Here is a 23184-nt window from a genome sequence, read left to right as displayed (position 1 = left end):
TTAGTTTTCACCATTGCTATGCATTGGAGGTTCATTAACATGGTTTGAGGGTTTAAGAATAGTAAATTACCTTTCATTTCCTTCAGGTTTCATGTCATTTGGTATTGTTTTGGTAAAGATACAATAAGTTCTCTCAAAATTGTCAAAACCCAGAACTGAGGCAAACCGAGACAAAGATAATGCTATATCTTTTTGTTCCTAGTTGATCAAGCCACACAAATTGGTGGAAAAATGTAATATTATGTAAATTATCATTCCTTTATTTTTGCAGGGTTCCATGTGTTAGGATTCCCACAGATACTCAGAGGGGGGGGGAATCAGTATCTGACCGGTATATAGAATTTCTTTCTTTAAAACATGCATAACATATTATAACAGTGTACCGGTATGCAAGAAATAATGCAATGAACAGAATTAAAAACATCCACATGAAAAGCACACCACGACACAAGGATTTAACGAGGAAACCTGGTGTGGGAAAAACCTCGGTGGGATTTGTGACCCACAATATCCACTTACTGGCCAATAAGAGAATATTACTTACAAGAGGGGCCTGCACATGCAAGAAGGCCCCTATTCAATGGGAAGTCTCACTGACTTACAATGTGGATTATACAAATCCAATATCGTGTACTGCTTTACAATAGCATCTATATTGTCTGATCTAGTATCAGTTGCTGCTCTGCTTCTTACATAAACCTTTTAACCTATATTTCGCATAATAGGTCTACCTTAATATTTCGCTTACTTCTTTTTTCTTTAACTTTCTTACAAAATGTCTACAATGATCTCTTTTATATATAAGAGTCATTTTACAACATGCCAAGTTGGCTTACAAAGTTTTTACAATAATAAACAAAATATAATATAACAAAATCCTGTCAGTCTCTGTGTCGGTATACTTCCTTTCTTTGTGCCGGTGTCGGTGTCCTGATTGCTAGTGTAGAGTGTGATCGTGATGTCGGTGAACTATCTTGCCGGTGTAATGCCTTGCCGGTATAATGCCTTGCCGGTGCCATAGGATTGTAAGGTTGCCATCAATGATAAAACCTTCAATCACCTACAATGTCTCATTGGAGTGTGCATATGCCAACACCATGATAGTTTTGCACATGGTTTGAGGCATGAAAGTGACTGAAAACTTTCCTCAGGAAGGTTTGACTGTCATAAGAAAATACAGTCCCGATACGAGGTCAATATCTCAATATTTAATTGTTGGATCGTTCTGATTTTTTGATATGTTCTTCATACTCAAGGTTTCTAGAGTCCCACCAGAGAGATTTGTAAAATATATCCAATTAAAAAAGTTATTTATCTTTGAGTGAGCGTGTGTCAAAGAGGCCAGTAAGTTCTTGTTTAATAGTAACCTTTTGTACATGTTGAGGGTTGGATCAGAGTACATGGTGTTTGATAATTAAGGGTTGGTAGGAGTGTTGAGAGAGTGTGTGGAAATATCAAGGTTATGTCCTCAAATGCCAAGAAACCTATCCTCGTTGGTCTAGAAGGTATGATTGAGTTCATAGGCAAATATTATGGAAAACCTTCATAAGGGGAAGTGTTTAATCATTGTGAAACCTCTACAATGTGAAGTAGATTCCTAAAAGGTTTAGGGCTTGTGTGTGTGGGTGTGGATGCTCAACCATCCTCTTTTCTAATGATGAGGACATCTAGAAGTGAGAGTTGGTTATTGGTCTCAAACTCTTTGGTGAATTAGATGCAAAAAAGTAGACCATTTAAGTAGGAGTGGAAGATATCCAACTATTTAAGACCATAAGACCAACAAAATATTGGTGTCATCAACATAGCACTTCCACTATTTGGGATTGAGGAGAAGGAATTAAGGGCCAATTTCTCAAAATGTTTATGTAAAGGTTGGCTAAGATGAAAGACAAAGGGAAGCCCAATGTCACTTCATTAGATTGATCATAGACCACATCCTACAAAGTGAAGAATGTAGAATAAAGGCATAACTCAACAAGAGAAGCAATATTGGCATTGGTCTTGCATTCAAATTAGTTCCACTAAGACACACATCAACACTTTGGTGAATAAGGACACCACATCAAAGATAACAAGGATTTTAGTTTCTTCAACCTTTATGTCTTTAATTAAATTCACAAAGTGGAAGGAGCCCCTAATGAAGGAATTTTACTTCCCTATTAGAGGGGAGATCAAGTTAGTCAGAAAGTAGCAAGCTTGTAGCTGAGGGAATGGGTGGTGTCAACGATTGGTCTCAAAGGAATGTCAAGTTTATGAATTTTAGGAGCACCATATATTCATGAAATGATATCCTTGTGAGCGGTGAGATGGTTCTTGGTTAGATCATCAAAAGATGAATGTGCAATGACAAACTTGACTTTTTTCACTGTCTTAGAAATAGGGTTATGAGAGAGGACTTTGCAGCTACCATTGTTAGATAGGTGGTCAAGCATTTTAGTAACAATTTTTGTTGTTAAGGATGACAATGTAATTTCCTTTATCGGATTTGATAAGATGATGTCAAGTTATTTTTTGTGATTTTTTTAATGCAATATGCTCATCTTTGGGAACATTTCACTTAGGGGGGTTAGTGTATCTAAGAGCAACTACGCAATCCTTCCGAATCTAATTAGCTACAAACTCTAGAAGAGATTGAATAACATTCTTGATTTCAATTTAAAATTGGACTTTGGGAATGGAAGAGAGGGTGAAGGAAAATCCCAACCCTTAGCTTAGGAAATTGAGGGCTAGAGGATCGATATAAAAGGTTGGAGAGGTTGACAATAAGCTTACTCTCCCAATCTTCTATGAAGTTTGGAAATGCAACTTTAGTATTAGATTTGGTTGAAAAATTAATATCATCACACCCAAAAACGAAACTAAAAATGAATGAATTTTCAGATTTCTTTCTTTCAATATCAGCTCTTCTATTATATACTGTGATCAAGAGACTTGCAATATTTTGACTCCCCTAATTAATTAATGAATAAGACGGACAAAAGTAGATTAAGGAGGGTTCGGTAATAGGTGAAGGAGGACTGGGAGAGGCAGCAAAAAAAGGAAAAAAATAAAATCATAGGACTGGAATTAACTCAAGGGAGAACAAGTGCAATGTGAAAGTTACATGGTGTGGGAACAATGATTTAGAGAGAGATGAGGGAGGAGGGGCAGGCGGGAGAACCACAGTGAGAGGAGCAATATGTAGGCAGAGTGGTAATTGGACGGGGAGAGCACATAAAAGGTTTGATACTTTTTGTTGAAAAGCCTGGTAATTTTTATTTTTTTCTTGTTTGGTTTTCAATGCAGATTTTAAACCTCGCACTTGGGCATGGGATTGTGTATCGAGGAGGACCCAAATGTCACAACGGATGGAAGTTGCTAACTCAAGTTGCAGGTGGACAGTCTGGTTGCTATCTGATTGAGTAATGCCCCGGTGCCTTTGGATTTTTACCTTAGTGGAGTGAGGGTCACAAGCCTCAAGTATGTAGCAGGCATGTTGGTTGCAGAGATGGTGCAGGATCCGAGCTAAAGAGGGAATGTTGTGACTGCCTCTGCAACATTTTAAGAAGGCTAAATCTGCAATCCATTTTGATAGCTTGATCTTCAACTTAAAAAAAATCTCTTTTATTAAGGTGAATAATAGTCGGTATGATTTTTCAAGTCTATGATGCATTTGTATGATTTTTATGTATATTTTTTCAATCAACATTTCATAATACATCGAGTGGTGGAGTTGGATTGTATAATTGACCTTAAGAAGAGTTGGGGAGAAGAAGGTGGTTGAGGGAAAAAAAAGCAGCACGAGTCAAGAGGAAAGAGGGGGTTAGAGTATATTGGATAAAAAAGATAGTGCAATCAATTCCTAATAAATAGGATGATAACCAAGTGAATAATTGAAAAATTAAACTAGTTAATTATAACAAATCTAGGTTGTAGAATGTACACTTATATATAGCCAATGCATGAGAAAATATGCTTACATATATGTGATCACATGTGTGCATATGTGGACAATTGAAAGTTGGATAAACATATATGCAACACATTAAATATGATTGTATCTTTGTATGAAAGGATTGGCATGTTTTTCCTAAAGTTTATATGTGGTTCTTATTTTCACTTGAAATTGCACCTTTTGTTGAACATAGTTCAACATTCTAGTGACACAATGAGAATGATCTCAAGGCATGGGACCTTGTTCATGAGATTAGACCTCAAGTAAAGGTTGGCTCCTTTACTAAACCTAGATGCAAGTGTTGATCTAACTCAGCATTGAGTAAAAAAAAATTAACTCAAACATAACGATTCACAAGGGAAAAGAGAAAAAAATATTGCAGAAAGGGAAGGGGTGAAGGTACAACAAAGTTTATCTAAGTTCTCTCCACATACTATTAGCACAAGACAATCCTTCTAGAACTTATGGTACTTTGCACAACCTCCACTAACACTATTAAGAGGTAAACATATAAATAGAATACAACTAGAGATATGAAGTGTAGTGTCCATCCTGGACTCGCATTTTGTTTTATGCATTGATAGACTTGTTTAGACATATGGTTGATGCTTAGATGGCTATTTATGACTCTATTGCTATCTTAGATGGTATTGATGATGCTATTTACTTTATGTGGATTTATGTTATTTGATATGAATCACGATGTTTGATTATTTATATGATTGACGATGCTAGACATACTATATGACGTGGCATTTGATGATTTTAGCACTTAGGATCACCATGATGGATGGATTTATATGATTTATGGATCCATATGTGTTCGTTATTCATATGTGGACTATATGACTTATGATGTTATGATGGTACTAACCCTATTTCATGGTTATGATTTTATGCAATGCTTTGAAGTTATATTGTGTGACTATCTTCGTGAAAGGGACGATGCCTTATCACTCGTTGTGAGCATGATATGGTGTTGCAATTCTCTTTTCACTTGTCTATTTATTATGATGTATATATGTTGTATATGTATCATATTGTGTGGTTGCAGGTACCTGACATCAACTCCACCTGGTCTCACTGGTTTGAGTGTGTCATATCCCAATGGCAAGTTGTTGGAGATGGCATGGTTTCCCTCACACACTCCAAGCTTAGGATGTATACCTTGTCAGTTTCGCAATGATGCAAGTTGGAGGTTAGTGTCTTGTATCATTGTTTGACCCTTTTGATGGGTTGCTTGAGGTGATGTGAGTGTATGTTGTATTATTTACTAATGTTTATTTGTAAAGTATTATTATAGTTTGATTATTTATTTATTTATTTATTTGATATATTGTTTATTAATTATTTGATTATAATTTATTGTTTAATTGGTTTCTTATTATTTATTTATTGTTTAACTAAGTTCTGATTTATTTATTTATTAATTAAGTTTTTATTGATATTTGTTTATTTGGGATTAATGTTATTTTATTTATTTATTTAATTGTGCCCTTTTTGGATTTATTATTGTTATTATCTATTTATTAATATTTATTTAATTATTGTCATTTAATTACGTTGTGATCAAGGCTTATTATTTATTGGATGAATAAATAATATTATTACCCATGGATATTATTTAACTTTGGGATTTGATTATTATGTTATTAACTGTCTTTTTAGCCTTCATGCTTATTTTATTTTGATATTATCTACCTACCCTTTTATTTTATTGGTCGAATGGTGGGAGGAAGGTAAATAATATATTTATTTATTATATACCTTGAATTTATGTTTGGGTAGGTATATTATATAGTTTTTGGATTATTTTAATTGGTCGGCTTTTATTATAGTTTTGAGTTTGATTTTTGAATATACTTGGACTTTCTATACATTCATGGGGGTTGGATTTTTGGGAGATTTTTTGGAAATTATTTGGAGATTGTTGCTTGGGCTTTAGATTGGATTTTGCTTGTAGATTTCTTGCTGGATTGGAGTTGCTCTTCATCAGATTTTCATTCCTTTGCTTCAATTTTTCCAGGTTGCCTTCGAATTCCATATGCTCAGATTTGCTTTGGAAAGATTATTTGTTGTGTTTGCGAAATATTGTTTTGGGAGATTTGTGATTGAACTGGTTTGGTTATCATGAGTAATTTGAAAGGAAAAAGATTAGGAAAGTTTTGCATTTGATTTGAGAATCTTGTTTTGTGCATTGCTAGGAATGGGAATTGGTAAATTCATGTTTGCATTGCAATGATCTCTTTGTGAATAATATGTGCATTGGATTTCTATTTTAAAGGTTTACATTATCCTTAAGAATCCTATTTTAGGGCCTTACTATGTCATTTAATCCTTTGGTTGATTGGTTGAGTCTTTGGGCGTCTCTGTGACTTTGTAAGCATATGGTGTTGTTGATAGATGTCAAGATCTTTGGATATTTTGTCTTATTGGCATAATCAGGGCCTTGCATTGATTCCTTGATGGTTTTCTGAGTCTTCTGGGTCATATGTGTGTCATTTTGAGGTACTAGATCAAAACTAGGCAAGTTTGACTTTCATGGGTTATGTTTTCATGATTTTTTGCCCTTGTTACAAAAGTGCTAAAACAAAGAACAATAACGCCATTTCAAAGAACAAAAGCGCTACTTTGGGCTATAATAGCGCCAGAGTACTGACAAAAAGTGCTAATCTAGTATCGGTGCATGATTTGGTCAATTTTTGCCTTTTTTCAGTTCACTTTTATGATTGGTTTCCACTCTAGAGGCTTGATATTGATGTGTTTGGGGTATTGGGGCACTGTTATATCCATTTTTGAAATTATTGAATCCTTTTGGGCTCCGCAAAGAATTTTTACACTTGTCTATTGAGATTTTGTATAGTTGCTTTGGTAAGTTGAGTCAATCCTTGTTGTTGAGGATAGTTAATTGTAGCTCCAACGAGAGGTTATTTTGTGCCTTGCTGTAGAGTATCATGCATGTCACTGGATTCATGTTTTGCCCCTATTTATGTATATTGACATTCTTGAGACTTCCTTTATTGTTTCATTTTGGCATTACAATCTTATGGCTTGATTCTTGATAAGTAGCTCTTGGTTGTATGTTGATGATTGTCCTTTGTGATTCAGATGCATTAGATGTGTAGTGTCTTTTTGGATGCATTTCTTGTTGAGCCCTCATGTTGTTATTGTGATCTCCTTTTTTCTATTTTACCTTATAGTTATGGTCCATGGTTGGGAGAGTGGGCTCTTGCATATGTAGGACCAAGGTCTTGAGCATTAGATCTCTAGGAGGGGGTCTAGACCTATGGAACCACATGGAGAGTTTTCTTGTAATTACAAGTGATCATCTTAATAATTGATTAGTGGGTTTCAGTATCTAGGAATTCACTAAACAAGATAATAATTAGTTTTGTGGCCCCACCTCATAGCCCTTGAGGGATACTCGGGATGAGCTTGGGAAGACCGTTAGAGTGGTAAACCGATCTCCCTTGAATGGCTCCAAGGTTGAGATGGTTCCACATGTCTATCAGGGTGTGGCTTGGCCCCTTCTTTGTGAGGATAGCATGTGATGACACTCTTTACCTACATGAGTCCATTAGCCATATGCATTGATTTGTTGACTATGCCTCTAGAAGTTTTGTTGTTTTGATTTAGCCTTGCGATGTGATTTGGATGTTGTATATACATTGGAGTCTTGTGATGTCTTGTTGTATCCTTTGGTTGTTAGGTGTCAACCTAGGCCTTGAGTGTGAGTTGGAACCTTATGTCATCTCTTATCATGGGGGGTGGTTCCTTATTGGTTCCACATGGTTGGGTGGTTTGATGCCTTCTTCCATTGGGATGTTCTTCATTGGATGTTAGCATGCGTGGGTATGGATTCTTGGATTTGTCTCTATGTAGATACTCTTTGGAGCTGATTTCTATGTTGTTGGAGTAGAAAACAATGTATCATGATGTAGAAGATGATCTTGTATTCTTGTATCATGTATTATCATGCATTTGTATATAAATTTATAAGATGATCTTGTATATTATCATGCATTTGTATGTAGAAGATGATCTTGTATTCTTGTATCGTGTATGATCATGCATTTGTATATAAATTTATAATAGGATAAGATGCAGGAGTGACAAATACATCATGTAAAGTAAAAGGATGCATTCCTTATTTGTACTATGTAGTGAGGTTGACCATTATGTAATGAAGTAATTGAGATTCCATTGTTATGTAATAATAGATTATGATTCCTATGTTAGATTAGAGAAAGGTTTATTGTTTAAGTGAATTGGTTGCATTTGAGTTCTTGAGATAGACATGTGGTATGAAATCTTAGATAGAAACCTAGTTAAGGAAGATTGGAATTTATTGTTGTAATTCTCATTTAAGTTTATGATTGGTTATCTAGATGATATGTGAGTGGTATGATGTTGGATGGGAGTTAGGAACATTTCATTTGGTGTTTAAAAATGAAACTAGAAATGAGATTAAATGGGGAAATGTGAAAGTATGTAGGTGATGCTATTAGTAGTGACGTTGAATACTCTAGGGAATGGATGTTGCATAAGATTATGAAATAAGATATTAATGGTTATGTGTTTATTCCGCTTGCATTATATCATGTTTTGGTTATGATCATAATGTTCTATGTAATATTGTTGATAGTTAATGATGCTTAAGTATATGCTTGTTAGTCATGTGGCATTAATGGATGTTTTAATTATAAAAAAAAGATTACCTCTATTCGTGGTTAGTTTATGGTAAATTCTCTAGGGTATTTTGGTGAGCATTACATGAAGTTCCCACAATTTAACCTTAAAATTGACTAACAAAGATTAAAACCATAGTATGCAGCTCAAACTCAAAGAATACCAATATAACAATTATAGAGAAGGAAACACATCAATTTTTATTTATTGCAAGGCTTATACATTATATAATTTAGACTTCTAATAATAGAATTGTTGTGGCATTTTCACACATTGACCCATTGCAAATAGGGACTCCCTCTTTTTGCTTTCCTAGCTTACTGTTTTAAGTAGTTGTCCTATCTTGGTTGTAACCTTTTGCTTATGAACAAGATAGGTATTGTCATCTCGAGATAAGGTGAGTCTAGAGTCAAATAGGTGGGATCAAGTCAAGAGGTCTTGTTTCAAGTTTGAAATCATGATTAAGTGTCAAGACTTAGGATTGAAGGGTAAATTGAAAATATTGTCAAGATTGAAAAGTTGTCAAAGTGTGACAAATGTTGCAAAATTGTCAAGATGCAAGATGTTGTAAGAATTGAAAAATAAAGGTGTTTTGATTATTTTGGGGGTGGAATTGCAAGGTTCCCTTGTAATTTCATCCAATATTGCAATACTTTTATGCTTGCACCCTTCAATTTATGCATGATCATCACGGGTTTTCAAATTTGGCAATCAATGCATGACAAACCCTTAAACACGACCTTATCTTGCAATCAATATGTGACATGATTGAAACCCCGACCTAGATTGTTAGTCTATACTCGACAAGCATCAAACTCTAATCTTGCAAGTGTATTACATGCACTATGCCTAATTCCGACCATATAATGCATGTACAAGGTGAAAACCCGACCCTGTCCTAGTCTTTCCTTGCATGTAAAAAGTGAGTGGAATCCCAACCTTAATAGTCTTGTTGGTTGAAAATTTTGTACACTTGGGGAAATATACAAAATTGTGGTTTCAACCACAGCACACGAGTAAAACTCTCCTAATTAAGGGAAGGCTCCCCTTATCTAACTAAAACTGAAATAAAAACAGGATGGGACAGTAGTCTTCCTTCTTTTTTTAAGAAAGACAATATCCTTTTCTCTTCACAGAAAATGATAGGGATTGAATATGAACAACAGTAATTACTTTCAAGTGAAATGAGAGAAAGGAAATGAAGTTTCCTGAAAGCGCAAAGACTTCCGTCACTTCCTTCGAGACGGGACAGCAATATCAAGCTCAAAGACTTGACTATTGGAAGTCCTATCTACCCTTTCCTATACTAAAATTTACAATGAATAAAAGATAACAGCTCAAAGACTGGAATAATCTATTCTTTCAACATAAAGACAAGAAATAATGCGAGCTCAAAGACTTGCTGCTATTTCTTATCAAACAATAATTTTTCTCAAGAATGGACGCAAGCTCAAAGACTTGCTGCTCCTTCAAGAGAGTTTCCTATTCTAATTAATCTTCTCTACTTGCAGCTCAAAGACTTCAAATTAGATTGGACTAAGCTCCTTTAGAACTACTTTGCATAGAAGAAATAAAAAGATTCAAACTCAAACATGTAGCTCAAAGACTCAAAACTTGAGTAATCCTTCTTTAATATTCTTCCAAAACCTTCAATTCACATACATAAGCTCAAAGACTTCTTCCTGTAAATTTGGCAGAGTTTTTGCTTGCTTTCCAAAAGATAAAAATTACAATAGACTCCTCCAGTATTTATAGAAGAGGAGCCTTGAGAAAAAGGTGGGAGGATCCTAACTAACTTGAGAGATTTTCTCAACCACCAAGACTCATTCAATAACTAACTGAGACTTCATTAACTAACTAAGAGTTACTCCAACTAACTAAGACTTATTCCAACTACAGTCCTAATTGGACACAACTTGTAGTTGCCTTACATGTAATTACAAAAGTGCAAGTAATGTGTAACTTGCATTTTACAAAAAATATTTTTACATGTAACTTGTCAAAACGAAATTACAAATGCATAACTAAAACTATTCCATGTGTCTAAAGACACGACTCTAACTGCATCATCCTTTGTCTGTGATGATCTTCATGTCGCTTCAGGATGCTAGAACTTGAAGTATTCTAGATTGGTAAAGACATCTTGAACCGGAACGGGAACTTGCATCCTTGTCTTCTTGCTTGGGGTAATACTAGCTTTTCAAGAGGGAACGAGCTGCCTTCCTCTTTTCATGTCATGACCATCTTTGTCTTGAAAGCATTTTGTGCTCTCAACCATGAATTGTTGTTGTATTTCTTCTTTGTATCATCCTTCATTCTTGAAATCTTCTTGCAAAATAAGGCCCATGCCTTAATCCATTGATTTGGTAGATCGTGTGTGCAAACCGGACTGACAAGGGAAGGGATAAATTGATGCAAAAATGGGCTCACAAGTGAATTTCGGGTTTTGGAAGTTGCATTACATGTGTGGGGAAAACAAGAGCATTAACTTGCAAATGTGGGAACAAACATGCAACTTCATGTGTGTAATGGGTCACTACAAGTTTGCACTTGTAATTGGTCCTTTAAAACTCATTTTCAAGTGTTTTTTGAGTGCATTTTGGACCAATTTCGGGTTCTGGATGGCTGACTGCAAGTAGACTTTAAATGGGGAAAATGAATGAAGGCGTGAAATGAGTGGATGAAAAGGTATGTACGGATGATGGGAAAAATATTTTGGGAAGATCATCTTCAAGAAAATGGGCAGAACTTTCAACATGTAATCCGGTTCTAAAAACCCCATTTTGAAAGGATGGGTATTTCTCATCTTTGCAACTTGGAATTTCAACAAAAGATGGTTAAATCTTTTATCCGTAAGGGAAGAACAATGATTTTCATCCAACTTGTAATCGGGATTTTAAAATCCCGAATACAAGTAAAGAGGGAAAATGGGGAAGAACAATGCAATTCTAAAATTGCTTTACAAAAGGGAAAATCTCTCTCACAAAATCTGATTTTTGGGGAAGAACCAACCATTTACAAATTTACAACTAGAAAGAAAAAAAAAAAAAAAAGAAAACAAGAAAAAAGAAACAAGAAGAAAATAAATCTTAGCTTGCTCCAATGTGAAAATGCCTCTCCAAAAGATAATCAATCTTTGAAATAAAGAAGAATATCTCTTAAAAAGAAATTAACCGTATTCCAAAACCCTAGCCACGTTTTTGAAAAAAAATGGCAAAAACTGAAAAACGTGGCAGCAAATGCATGAGAAATGGCATGGAAAATGGCCAAGACTCTTTCTAACCTCAATACCTTAGCATACCAAGCCAAAACGATTCATAACATTGCTGATTCGTGGCATTTTTAATGAAGAAAAACGTGTTTGCTGTTATAAACCTAAAAACCAGCAAACTTAACCTCCATGTGGCGTGAAAGGTGTCTAAAAATGCATGGAAATAGGAAGGAATCCAAAACGCCTTCTATCTCCCAAAAAAATCTCCACAAAAATTTGCTAAAAATCTTCAAAAAACATGTTTTTCCTTGCAATTCGGGTTTTTTGGAACAAATAGCAAGTTTAAAATGTATGAAACAATGAAAATCGGGTTTTTTGGAGGATATGACAAGTTTAAAATTTCACTTTTTCAACATGTTAGGCAAAATCGGGATTTTTTGGCCAAATAGCAAGTTTAAAATGTCAAAAATGCACTTTATGAGCAAAATCGGGTTTTTTGGACCAAAGTGCAAGTTTAAAATTGTCACTTTTTCACTTACAAGGCAAAATCGGGTTTTTTGGACCAAACTGTAAGTTTTAAATACTTGTAAATGGGAAATAAAATCCCTACAACAAGTTATACTTGCTTGCACATATGTAATGGGGATTTAAAATCCCTATTACATGCAAAAACCATTAAAGTAGGGGTTTTTTGACCAAACTGCAAGTTTACTTGCAGTTGAGCCAAAAAATCCCTATTTTAACTAAAAATGACCAAAAAACAATAAAAAGATAAAAACAACAAAGGGGAAATTTAAAATAAATTACAAGTAACATATTTTAAATAAAAGTGCACATGTAATTGGTCAAAAATTCCCCTACAAAGACCAAAACAATGAATATCATTAAAACTTGCAGTTTGAAGAAAATTCTCCACCTGCAGTTGGGGTTTTAAAACCCGACTGAAGGAAAGACATAGCAAACGAACCCAAAATTTGATGAAATTCGAAACATAGTTCAAGGATGGACTGAGGATTAAGCCAGTCTAAGGATTAGTCGAAATTCTGCCTCGGGAAGTGTGCCATAGAGTAAATTTTTTCATTTTTTCACAAAAATTTCATGTAATGTTCCTTCATTTTTGAAAACAAAAATGAGGACAACAAGTCTAATGCATGATATAGATCTAAACCTGAACTTCCCTTCAATGCATATATACCATGAAATTATGCCTTGTATTGGATTGATTTATGTGTGCATGGGTGGAAATTCTACCAAGGAATGCACAAGCATCACAAATCTCTGCCAGCTAAGGAACAAACACTGCTTCTGAGTAACATTTTAAGAAGGCTACATTTTCAATCCATTTTGATAGCTTGACCCTCAACTTCTAAGAAAACTTCACTTAAAAAAAACTCTTTTATTAAGGGTAATAATAGTTGGTATGATTTTTCAAGTCTATGATGCATTTGTATGATAATTATGTATATTTTTTCAGTCATCACTTCATAACATATCCAGTGATTTAGAAAGAGGAGAGTGATGGATTTAGGTTGTATAGTTGACCTTGAGAAGAGTTAGGGAAGGAGCGGGTTGAGGGCAAAAAAAATAAAGCATGAGTCAAGAGGAAATAGGGGGTTAGAGTAAGTAGGATAAAAAATATAGTGCAATCAATTAGTAATAAATGAGACAAAAAACAAGTAAATAATTGAAAAATTAAACTAGCCAATTATAACAAATTTGGGTTGTAGAATGTATACTTATATATAGCCAATGCATGAGAAAATATGATTACATACATTGTGATCACATGTGTGTATATGTGGGCAATTGAAAGTTGGATAAGCATATATGCGGTAATTTAAATATGATTATATTTTTGTATGAAAGGATTGGGATGCTTTTCCTAAAGTTTACATGTGATTCTTGTTATCACTTGAAATTGCACCTTTTGTTGAACATAGTTCAACATTCTAGTGGCACAATGAGAATGATCTCAATGTGTGGGACCTTGATAATGAGATGAGACCTAAAGAAAAGGTTGGCTCCTTTACTAAACCTAGATGCAAGTGTTGATCCAACTCAATATTGAGAAAATAAAAATTTAACCCAAAACTAACTATTCATAAGGGAAAAGAGAAATAAATGTTGTAGAAAGGGGAGGGGTAAAGGTATACTTTGCACAACTTCCATTAACATTGTTAGGAGGAAAATATATAAATATAATACAACTAGAGAGGTGAATTGCCTACAAGTAACCTAAAAATTGACTAACAGAGATTAAAACCATAGTATGCAACTCAAACTTATAAAATATGCAATATTACAATCATGGAGAAGGAAAAACATCAATTTTTATTGATTGCAAGGGTTATACATTATAAAAATTTAGATTTCTAAGAATAGAATTTATATTACAAAGAATTCCATTTGGTTTGTATCTCTTGAGGAAAAAAATAGAACTTTTTTGAATGAATAAACATAGCTCCTTAATTGGGAAACACCAACCAAAACTACAATGAAAATCGTGCCACAAAGGGTGATTCACATAAGAAAAACCAATAATTTCTATTACCTTCAAAATTAGCCTAGACCTGTTTGGGAACCTTAGACTCCTCTAAGATGATGATTTTTGCAAATTACAAAGCAAAAAATTCCTTGCAACTTCGCACGTGTGCTACTAAAGTTGGGTGCTACCTTCAAGTGGGTGACTTGAGCTAGAAAAGTAAATGTCAAACCAAAACCCACATATTATAAATGAATCCTCGTCACCTTGTAATCGAAAGATATTTGAGACAATACCAAAACCATAAAAAATTCTCTCCAAGAGTTGTGAGCATAATATAGGCTCTTGTGCATCTAAAATTGTACGACCAACATTGACAAAATAGATAAAATCTTACCAAACTTAAACAACAATCCAAAAAAAGACTAAAGACACCAAAATCTGAATAGCTAGATAAAAAACCTTATTTATCTTAATTTACATCAAGCCCTCATCACCAAACCTCAAGCCAAATTTTAAAACTTTGACTAAAAATCAACAACCAACTAGGGTGGATGTTGTACCACCAAAACTAGACAAATTGTAGAGTGTTTTCGTCCTAAAAAATCCCAAGAAGAACTCTCTAGATTCATTTCAATAATAATTTGTTATGTGTGCATTTTTGTTATGAGAGAATGAGAGCCAAAATCCAAATATATAGACTTGGAGGGAGAAACTAGGAAAAAATTGGATATGCAAATATATAATTTCTTTGAAAAACATCTCATGTGACTTTTTGAACACAACTTATGTCTCCCAGGGCTAAGAATCATTTTTTGGAGACACACATATAAAATACTAATCACTTAAGTTAAAAAATTAAAGACACTTTTTTTAACACTTAAGTGAGAAATATAAAACATCATTTTCCATCACCTTAGAAAATTTTCCACAACACTGAAAAAAGAGAACACTTCACATAGAAGTAGAGAAGGAATTGAAACCAAGGCCAAATGCCCAAATTGACACTTATTAAAAATAACATATGTTAAAAATAGAATTGCTATTGAAATCCACTGAAACTAAAAGCTCAAGCTCTCCACGAAACTTTGAGTCCCCTAACCAATTCTGAATAGCCTATAAGAAACTAAGAATAAGCTAATAGGAAACCCAATTGAGTATGTGTGAGGAGGCATTACAACAAGCTTGAAAACACCAAATGATTAAACCCTTGAATAATGAATATCATAGATATGCATAAACATAGATTCTATTTTTTTTTTTCAAAACCCATATATCAAATCAAGACAAATCTTAAAAAATGCAAGTACAAGCATCCATTAGGATCAAGAAGTTGTCTATGAAATCTAGGTCATTAGAAGATCAATCTCACAACCACCACTATTTATATGCATATTGAGGAGCTAGGTTGTTCTAGAAGGTTCCAAGTCATATAACAACCAACTCCACAACCTATATGTATTTGGGGGGCTAATAAACCAATAATTTCTAATTCTAGGGATTAAAACTAAGCACCCAGTATAAGAACATCAAACTATACTCCAAGAAATCAATGTTATATCACTTGACCAAGGAGCCATATAAGCACCTAATATGAACACTTTGTTGTACATGATAATAGAATGAAAATACTTAGTAACAAAGAGGGTAGTTCCATATTGTTAAATAAGAGCTCCAAAGCAACACCATTCTACAAGCAATCATATGATCAAATCCACAATGCTCCATCTCCATTCTTGAAGTGCTTTTAATACCATATCTTGAAAAATGAGATCAATTACAAGACTTCCACTCAAATAAGGAGTAATAAGCAAACAATTTCTTCTTCTAGATTACCACAAGCTTGTTGAGATAAGAAATAAAAAAAAGGAATATCCAAAACTAAATCACCATGCATCTATCACATGCAATGACATGCACATACATACAACCACATGCAATTCCATGCAAAATACTTGCAATCCATGGTACCACCTTAGATCTAAAACCAAATGTTAGAGAAAAACTTGGTAAGAATCTCCACTATCATAAGATTTACTAAACAAAAAGCTTGATACAAATGCAAACAAATTATTCCCACGAGCTATAATTTGGACATAGATGCATTTCCCATATTAACTGTAGAGGAAACAAATACAAATCTTACATCTATAAAAAAAAATGCAACATAATGACATGCAAAATGATACTTTAAGAACTAGAATGATACAAGTAAAGAAGAATGATACTCAAAACAGAAGAGACATTGATATATGTGGGGAAAATCCTTTTGGGTAAAAAATATACCCTCTAAGCATGGAGATCAACATCTTATTCCTCCAGAGGAAATATATTAAACAATAAACCTACAATAATTATACATTACTCTTATTAAGCCAAGCACCAAAAAAATAGGCAATAACCATATAGGAAACCATAAATTATTTAAAAAAAACCATATGGAAATACAAGAGGCAAAACACCCATATCTATTTGGAATGAATTCTAATGCTCATGTCCAATTTTGGGCTTAGACTAAAATAGAATATTATCTCACATGTGGGATGATGTCATAAGTTATCATAGCCAACCCACAAAATTTGGCACCCCATTAAGTCATATTCCACCTTTAGAAAACACATGATGACATGCATCATATATCATCATATAAACTTGGTCAAAATTCTCTGTCCACTTTGTATCTCCCATATTTCATGCTCCTACACATGTCTTAAATCTCTTATGCACTTATAGTTTTATTTATACTCTTACACATTTAACACAACACCATGCTTTTACATATTCTCACACACATCATACATAGGCTTACTCGTGTCATAAAAGACCAAGTTATAAGTGGGATGCTCCATTTCCTAAATGAGACACAAATAGTAAAAAAATATAATTCAAATATTAGGATTTTCAAGGTGTATGACACACTAGATTCCAACAAGGAGGAGATGATGCAAATGAGTTTCCAAATCATATAACTCATGAGATCAATTTCATACAATACATGTTGATTCCACGAACAAAGATGTATTTCACATCGCATAATTTACCCATATCTATTTAACATCACAAAATCTATCTAGATTGGAGTAGAGTCTAGTTTGTTGTTTATCACAACAACACACAGTTAGATCTAATAGCAAACTATATTTTTGGATCACAAAGTGATTATTTATAGAGTAATACCATTAAGCTACACAAGGAGCTAAGTAACCTTAATCCATCTTTGTAATTTCGAAAAGTGTGCATGTTTGTTTTTAATTTACTATCTCAACTCATAGATTCTAGGGTTAAATATGATTATTGTTTGTTTTATTTCTTTACCCAACATCTTTTCTTTTGTAATAGTGAAAGTTGTACACCCACACCCTTTTCCCATATGTTTTAGGTTCACTTTTTATCATAGTGTCTTAAATGCAATAGCTAGCTTACAAGTGAAATATTTTGGTATAATTCAGTTGATGACATCACCATATCACAATCTCATTATCAGTGATATCCAAAGATTGATCTTGATCTTTATATTCTTTTCAATCATCTTAGAATAGATATAAGGCTTGAACTTGACCTAGGTCACTTCAATAGTTGCAAATTTGAATCTTGAACTATTAAAATTCAAAATTAAAATTTACACATTGTTAACCATTTCACTAGCCATTATGAGTTGACCTAGTACACATTTATGTTTATTTGAGTGCTATGTTGTATTTAGGGACATTCATTTATTCATTTTGAAATCATTGAGGGGCATTCATTGAGCACACTTAAAATCCAATTTGCAAAGCTTATTAATATATCGGGTCTATTGCATGCTTGCTTGCTACTCTTATTCTTGCTTCATCACCATTACATTAGTCTAATTACCAATTTGATTGAGGAGAATGTGAACCCTCATAATTCAACTTATTCCTCATTCTTGTTCCTATACATTTCCTATCCTTAACACAAATTTAGACATCACAAATTAAGGCAGGTGGACTCTACAAGTCTTCATCACACTTGTTTAAATCTATAAGTTATAGTTTAGATTTTACTATAATTCAAATTTTTACTGATGAAGGTTAAGTCAACACTTGTTTAGATGAATTACAAGAAATAACAATCATCTAATCAAACTTTAAAATTCCAACAACTTAATAGACCAATATCTTATATCTAATTTTCATCATCAAATTTTACACTAATATCACATATAGTTTATTTATAATCATTATTTAGATTAATAATTTTAATTATCAATACTTTATCTTAGATGAAATAATTTTTTTAATAAAATCCACGAGACCATGCAGTTTAATGCAGTTTATGGGATCTATGATTGAAAACAACACAATGATCCTAAGAGACATAATCAATAATTCTAATGTCTACTCTTTCTTTATTAATCATGATTCTTTTGCTATGAATTTTGATCAAATACTTGAACAAAATAATTAGACATCAACATAACTGATCTAAATATCTTTATAAACCAAACACTCCACAATATAATACTATAAATATCTTCATAAACCAAACACTCCACAATATAATACTATTGTTATATAATTAGTCTTGACATTTCATGGTAGAATTATTCCCCTGGCTTAAAGAGGTAAGCGTATGCAACCTGGACTTTAAATCATACCCCCAAAAATGGGGACGTTGTACCCTCCCCACCAACAGAACAAATGAATTAAACAAGCGACACCTCTACGTTATGCTGACATAATTAAAAAAATAAAAATAATCGAGTGCGGAAGCTCTACAAGTCTGGCTGGACTAAGTTTTGGGCCTTGTCTGCAGCGCAAAACATATATTGCGTTGCATGAGATGTCTTAATTTGCGACTCCCTCTATATGTTCTGCCTTACGCATAGGCCACGTTCCATTTCTGTCGCCACTCGTTGAATTTGCCCCTGGATTGACTGCGGAGGACAAGGAAGAAGTGGGAGTCATGCCGACGGAACTGTTAAGCATTCAGCCTAGCGAGCTCAAGTTTCCATGTATGTTTTTCTATATTATGTGATGAAGCCTTTTAACGGTCTTTGAGATGACATAGCACTAGCCCTGTTGTGCCAGTTTGCAACTCTTGAAGATTAGCAGTTATATTGGCGATTTCGTCGATAAGATGGCATTTTTTCTCGCATTTTAGGGTCTTTTAAGTGAAATTGTCGTAATAAAGGATATGTTGATTTTGTTGCCCCGGGTCAGTTCAGTCGGATCTAGATGTGATGCCCAAAACCTTCATTGATTCATTCATTCTCCTTAAATGGAAACGACATAACATAGAGTTGACTGTATATCATCGTTCTCAGTGGTCTAGTTGTTATGCTGGGTAGAGCTTAAACAGTTGGCATGATGTCTTTTATTTGGTGCATCCCAAATAGCAAAGAAGTTCAAGCTATTTACGTTTACCCAAGTCCACTTTCTATCACTTCAACTCACTCTCTTGTAGGTTACATGGTTGAAGAGAGTTTTAAGGCTTTTACCACTGGCAGGGCTGGGATGTTTCCTTCTGTGATTAGGTGTAATCCTGGGGTCATCAAACTTGCCTGGCTTTCAATGAGCGGTCATATTCCTCAATGGCTAATTTATACGCAGCGGATCGTTGGGCCGGTAAACCTTATTATGCTCTCATTAGCATTTGGAATAGAATCACACCAGGTCAAAACCAATCGAAAATCACTTGGAGTTGTTATACTAAACCCAAAGCTGGAATTTTATGTGGGTCACCTTTGAAGCTGGTTATTTTGACGTCTCTTATTATTAGATACCGCTCTAGCATGAAACAATACAAGGTAGGTTTGATCGGTTCAAGAGTCCCAGTTGACTGCGGCGCTGTGATTTTGCAAACATGCCATTTGAGAAGCAATTTGTTTCAAAGAATTTGCCATTGACAATGCTAGTTAGATGTTTTTGTTATATTAATAAATAAGTATGCTCAAATGACTTTTCTTTTGGGTATCTCAGAAACTCATTAAAGGGGTGAAACATGAAGAGTCTAGTCTGAATAATTTCTTTTTAATAGCAAAACTGATGTAATATCAAAATTATGAAACTACTTGGAAAATGAGGATAGCTACTAATAATAACAGCAAAATTTAAGTCCAAGTAAAATAAGTAATATATTTTATATTACCCTCTTTAACAATTTTCAGAACAGGTAGAAGAGCTTTTGGGAAAAACCATGTTTTAACTTTGTAGTACAGTTTTTACCAGAAGCTCTTCTACATAATCCAATAGACTGTGAACTTGATGTTTATTTCAGATCATTAGCTGAAGCTGCATAAGGGCCTGTAAAAGATTAACCCTGTTCAGATTTGACCATATCTTTAGCAGCATCAATAATCTCTCTCTTTTATAACTCTAGCAGTCCAATCAAGCCCATTATCCACTTTGTCAAAATGAACACAACAGGGGTTAGAAATATCACCAGCGGGAAATATTTTGTTCATCTCAAGTCCCTTCTAAGCACAATCTTTAATATGATCCAGAACTGTATTGTGGATTATTATAACTAACAAGTGGAGTTGAAAAGAAAGTAGAAACAGCTATTTAACCTAACCGTTACAGTGCGCAAACTTATGCACCACTTATTGAAAGAGCAATCCTGCTTTGAAATATGCCCTCGATCTTCTTTGCGGTTATGCACATTACTAACTGGAACTAGTCAACTGTATTGTATAGGTAACTTATGTCGAAGGACTTAAATTATGGATTGTATCTTTGTTACCGGCATGTTTTCTGCAATTCCAGATTCCTAAGTTCAAAAGTCCTTTCAGATCATCTTTAGATGTGTGTGTTTGAAGAGATGCATATAAAATAGCCATCAAAATAGTGACTAGAGAAATCCATTTAGCGAGATTTTGGCCTTTTCTCTTGAGAATATCATTGTTCCTATATGGTAGCGTCCTTTCTTCATCAAGGCATCCTTTTCAATCAATTATGTTAACCAGATTTTAAGAAACAAAATTCGTCCATATGGTCAATAAGAGAAAAAAACCTTTTTTATCTTTATGAGAGGCTTGAAAACATTAAATATATCAATTTTTTTAACCCTTGGACAAATATTTGTTAACATCAAAATTGTTAGAAATCTCATTTGCGATAGATTGAAGAATTTTAGCTTTGGGACTGGTTTTTTTTGGTAGTCTATTGCTTTATTCTAAGATGTTAAGTTCACTAGGTAAGGAGCGCCAATTCTAAGATGTTAGGCTCACTAGGTGCTACCTAGGTTGCTTGAGGCGTGATCTTGATGTAACCAAAGAGACTTGTGGACTAGTGGGCCTAAAAACATTAAAAAAATGTTCTAAAAAAAGACCTTTGTATAACAAAACATAATTTTTCCACACTCCACTATAATGAGTTAAGAACTTATGCATATAATTGTGTATTAGTTTTTAACATTAAAACTAGTACATAGTTATATTCCAAATACTCTTCTCAATTCAAGACTTTAATATGTTTAAGCAACCTAAATTTGGATTTTAAAACCCTAAATTGACTTAAAGTGCCTCAAAAGCTCTTATTGATAAACACAAAACACAAAAACATCTATTAGACTATTATCATTCCAACTTCCCATTTTTCACTGTTCAAGCTTTTTGGCTTTTTTTTTCATAGTGAAGGATTGAAAAGGTGTAAATTATGTTTGATAAGTGCTATGAGAAGCAACTAGCCTGCAACAAGGAGATTTTTTAATTATTATATATATAAAATATGCTAAGAAATATTAATATTATAACATAGTGTAATGTAGGGAAAATGGGATTCACTAGTCTAACATGCAAACTAGGAATCAAACCTAATCCCATCGATTACATTGGAAAACAACCAATAGGCCCAACTACAAACCCTTGGGAGAGTTGGGCACAGGTGATTGAATTGTTCTCCTTTTGTGCTTTGATATGATTGGATATTTTGAATGCAAGAACTAGGCTAAAGGGTGCAAAATCGACGATAAACAGCATAAAGAAGAAAATGCAGATTTGGAAATGAACTAACATGTACAGAACTGGAAAGGGGATGCAGAGAGGAACCTGTCACAAAAATCTGAGCTGAAACTGGGTGGACATTGTTGCTCAGCACCCTAATCCAGACAATTGTTTGGGTGTAGAACAGGTATCAAACCAAACTCAGGAGCTTCTAACCTTCTATTTGGTCAACTTTTAGGTCAAACTACATGGACTATGCTAGGTGCCCTAGTCCTGTTTTCTATTGAATTGGGTATCATTGGTTCTATCTCTGTCTACATTGTGCTATTGTGTACTCCGTTTGAACATAAAACCTATTTCTGGGCTTGGATCTCACAAAAGAGGACAAAAATGGTGTTTGGGCTATATAGGGACTTGCCTCAATCAAACCCTGGGTTGGACTTAACACTACAACAATGATGACAAAGAAATAGAAGTTTGAATTGAACACTACAATGATGATGACAAAGAGATAGAAGTTTGAATTGAAATGCTTGAATGGAAACACTTGATTGAAATGATTATACCTTCAATTGATGATGCAATGCTCTTAGGATAAGTCCTCCATGTGTTGATGCAATAACATGATAAATCATCATAAAATCTATCATGAAATCACCATGAAAACATAATTGAAGATGCCTTGCTGTAGCTTGTTGAATTGGAATGATAGCTTGTAGATGTAAAAATGAGATATGAAATGAATTAGGAGTGATGTTTTATATAAGGATGTCAAGGTAAATTCACCTTTTGGCCGACTTAAAATAATCATTTTTTTGCATCGAATATAGATCTGAAAATGGCAAGACCGATATATTATCCTCCCAAAATTTTGGCCAAAAAGCATCGAACACTATTCGGCGATTGCTAGTGTCCCGATAAAATAGGCCCGAATCTTTAGGGTCGCGAGATAATAGGGCCCT

General features: G+C 34.0%; 1 protein-coding gene across 2 annotated transcripts in view; it reads left to right on the top strand.

Moving 5' to 3' along the window:
- Nucleotides 1-19019: 19019 nt before the first annotated feature.
- The window catches only part of LOC131079578 (vesicle-associated protein 1-2), a 287828-nt gene continuing 283663 nt past the window's right edge, over nt 19020-23184 (top strand). For both annotated transcript variants that reach the window (XM_058017566.2, XM_058017565.2), the window contains exon 1: nt 19020-19291. In XM_058017566.2, coding sequence (XP_057873549.2) covers nt 19243-19291 — 49 coding nt within the window. In that variant the 5' untranslated portion in view covers nt 19020-19242. The remainder of the gene's footprint in view (nt 19292-23184) is intronic.

Source organism: Cryptomeria japonica, chromosome 9, assembly GCF_030272615.1.
Source record: "Cryptomeria japonica chromosome 9, Sugi_1.0, whole genome shotgun sequence".
In the NCBI taxonomy this organism is placed as follows: domain Eukaryota; kingdom Viridiplantae; phylum Streptophyta; class Pinopsida; order Cupressales; family Cupressaceae; genus Cryptomeria; species Cryptomeria japonica.
This window is presented reverse-complemented; position numbering and strand designations above follow the sequence as displayed.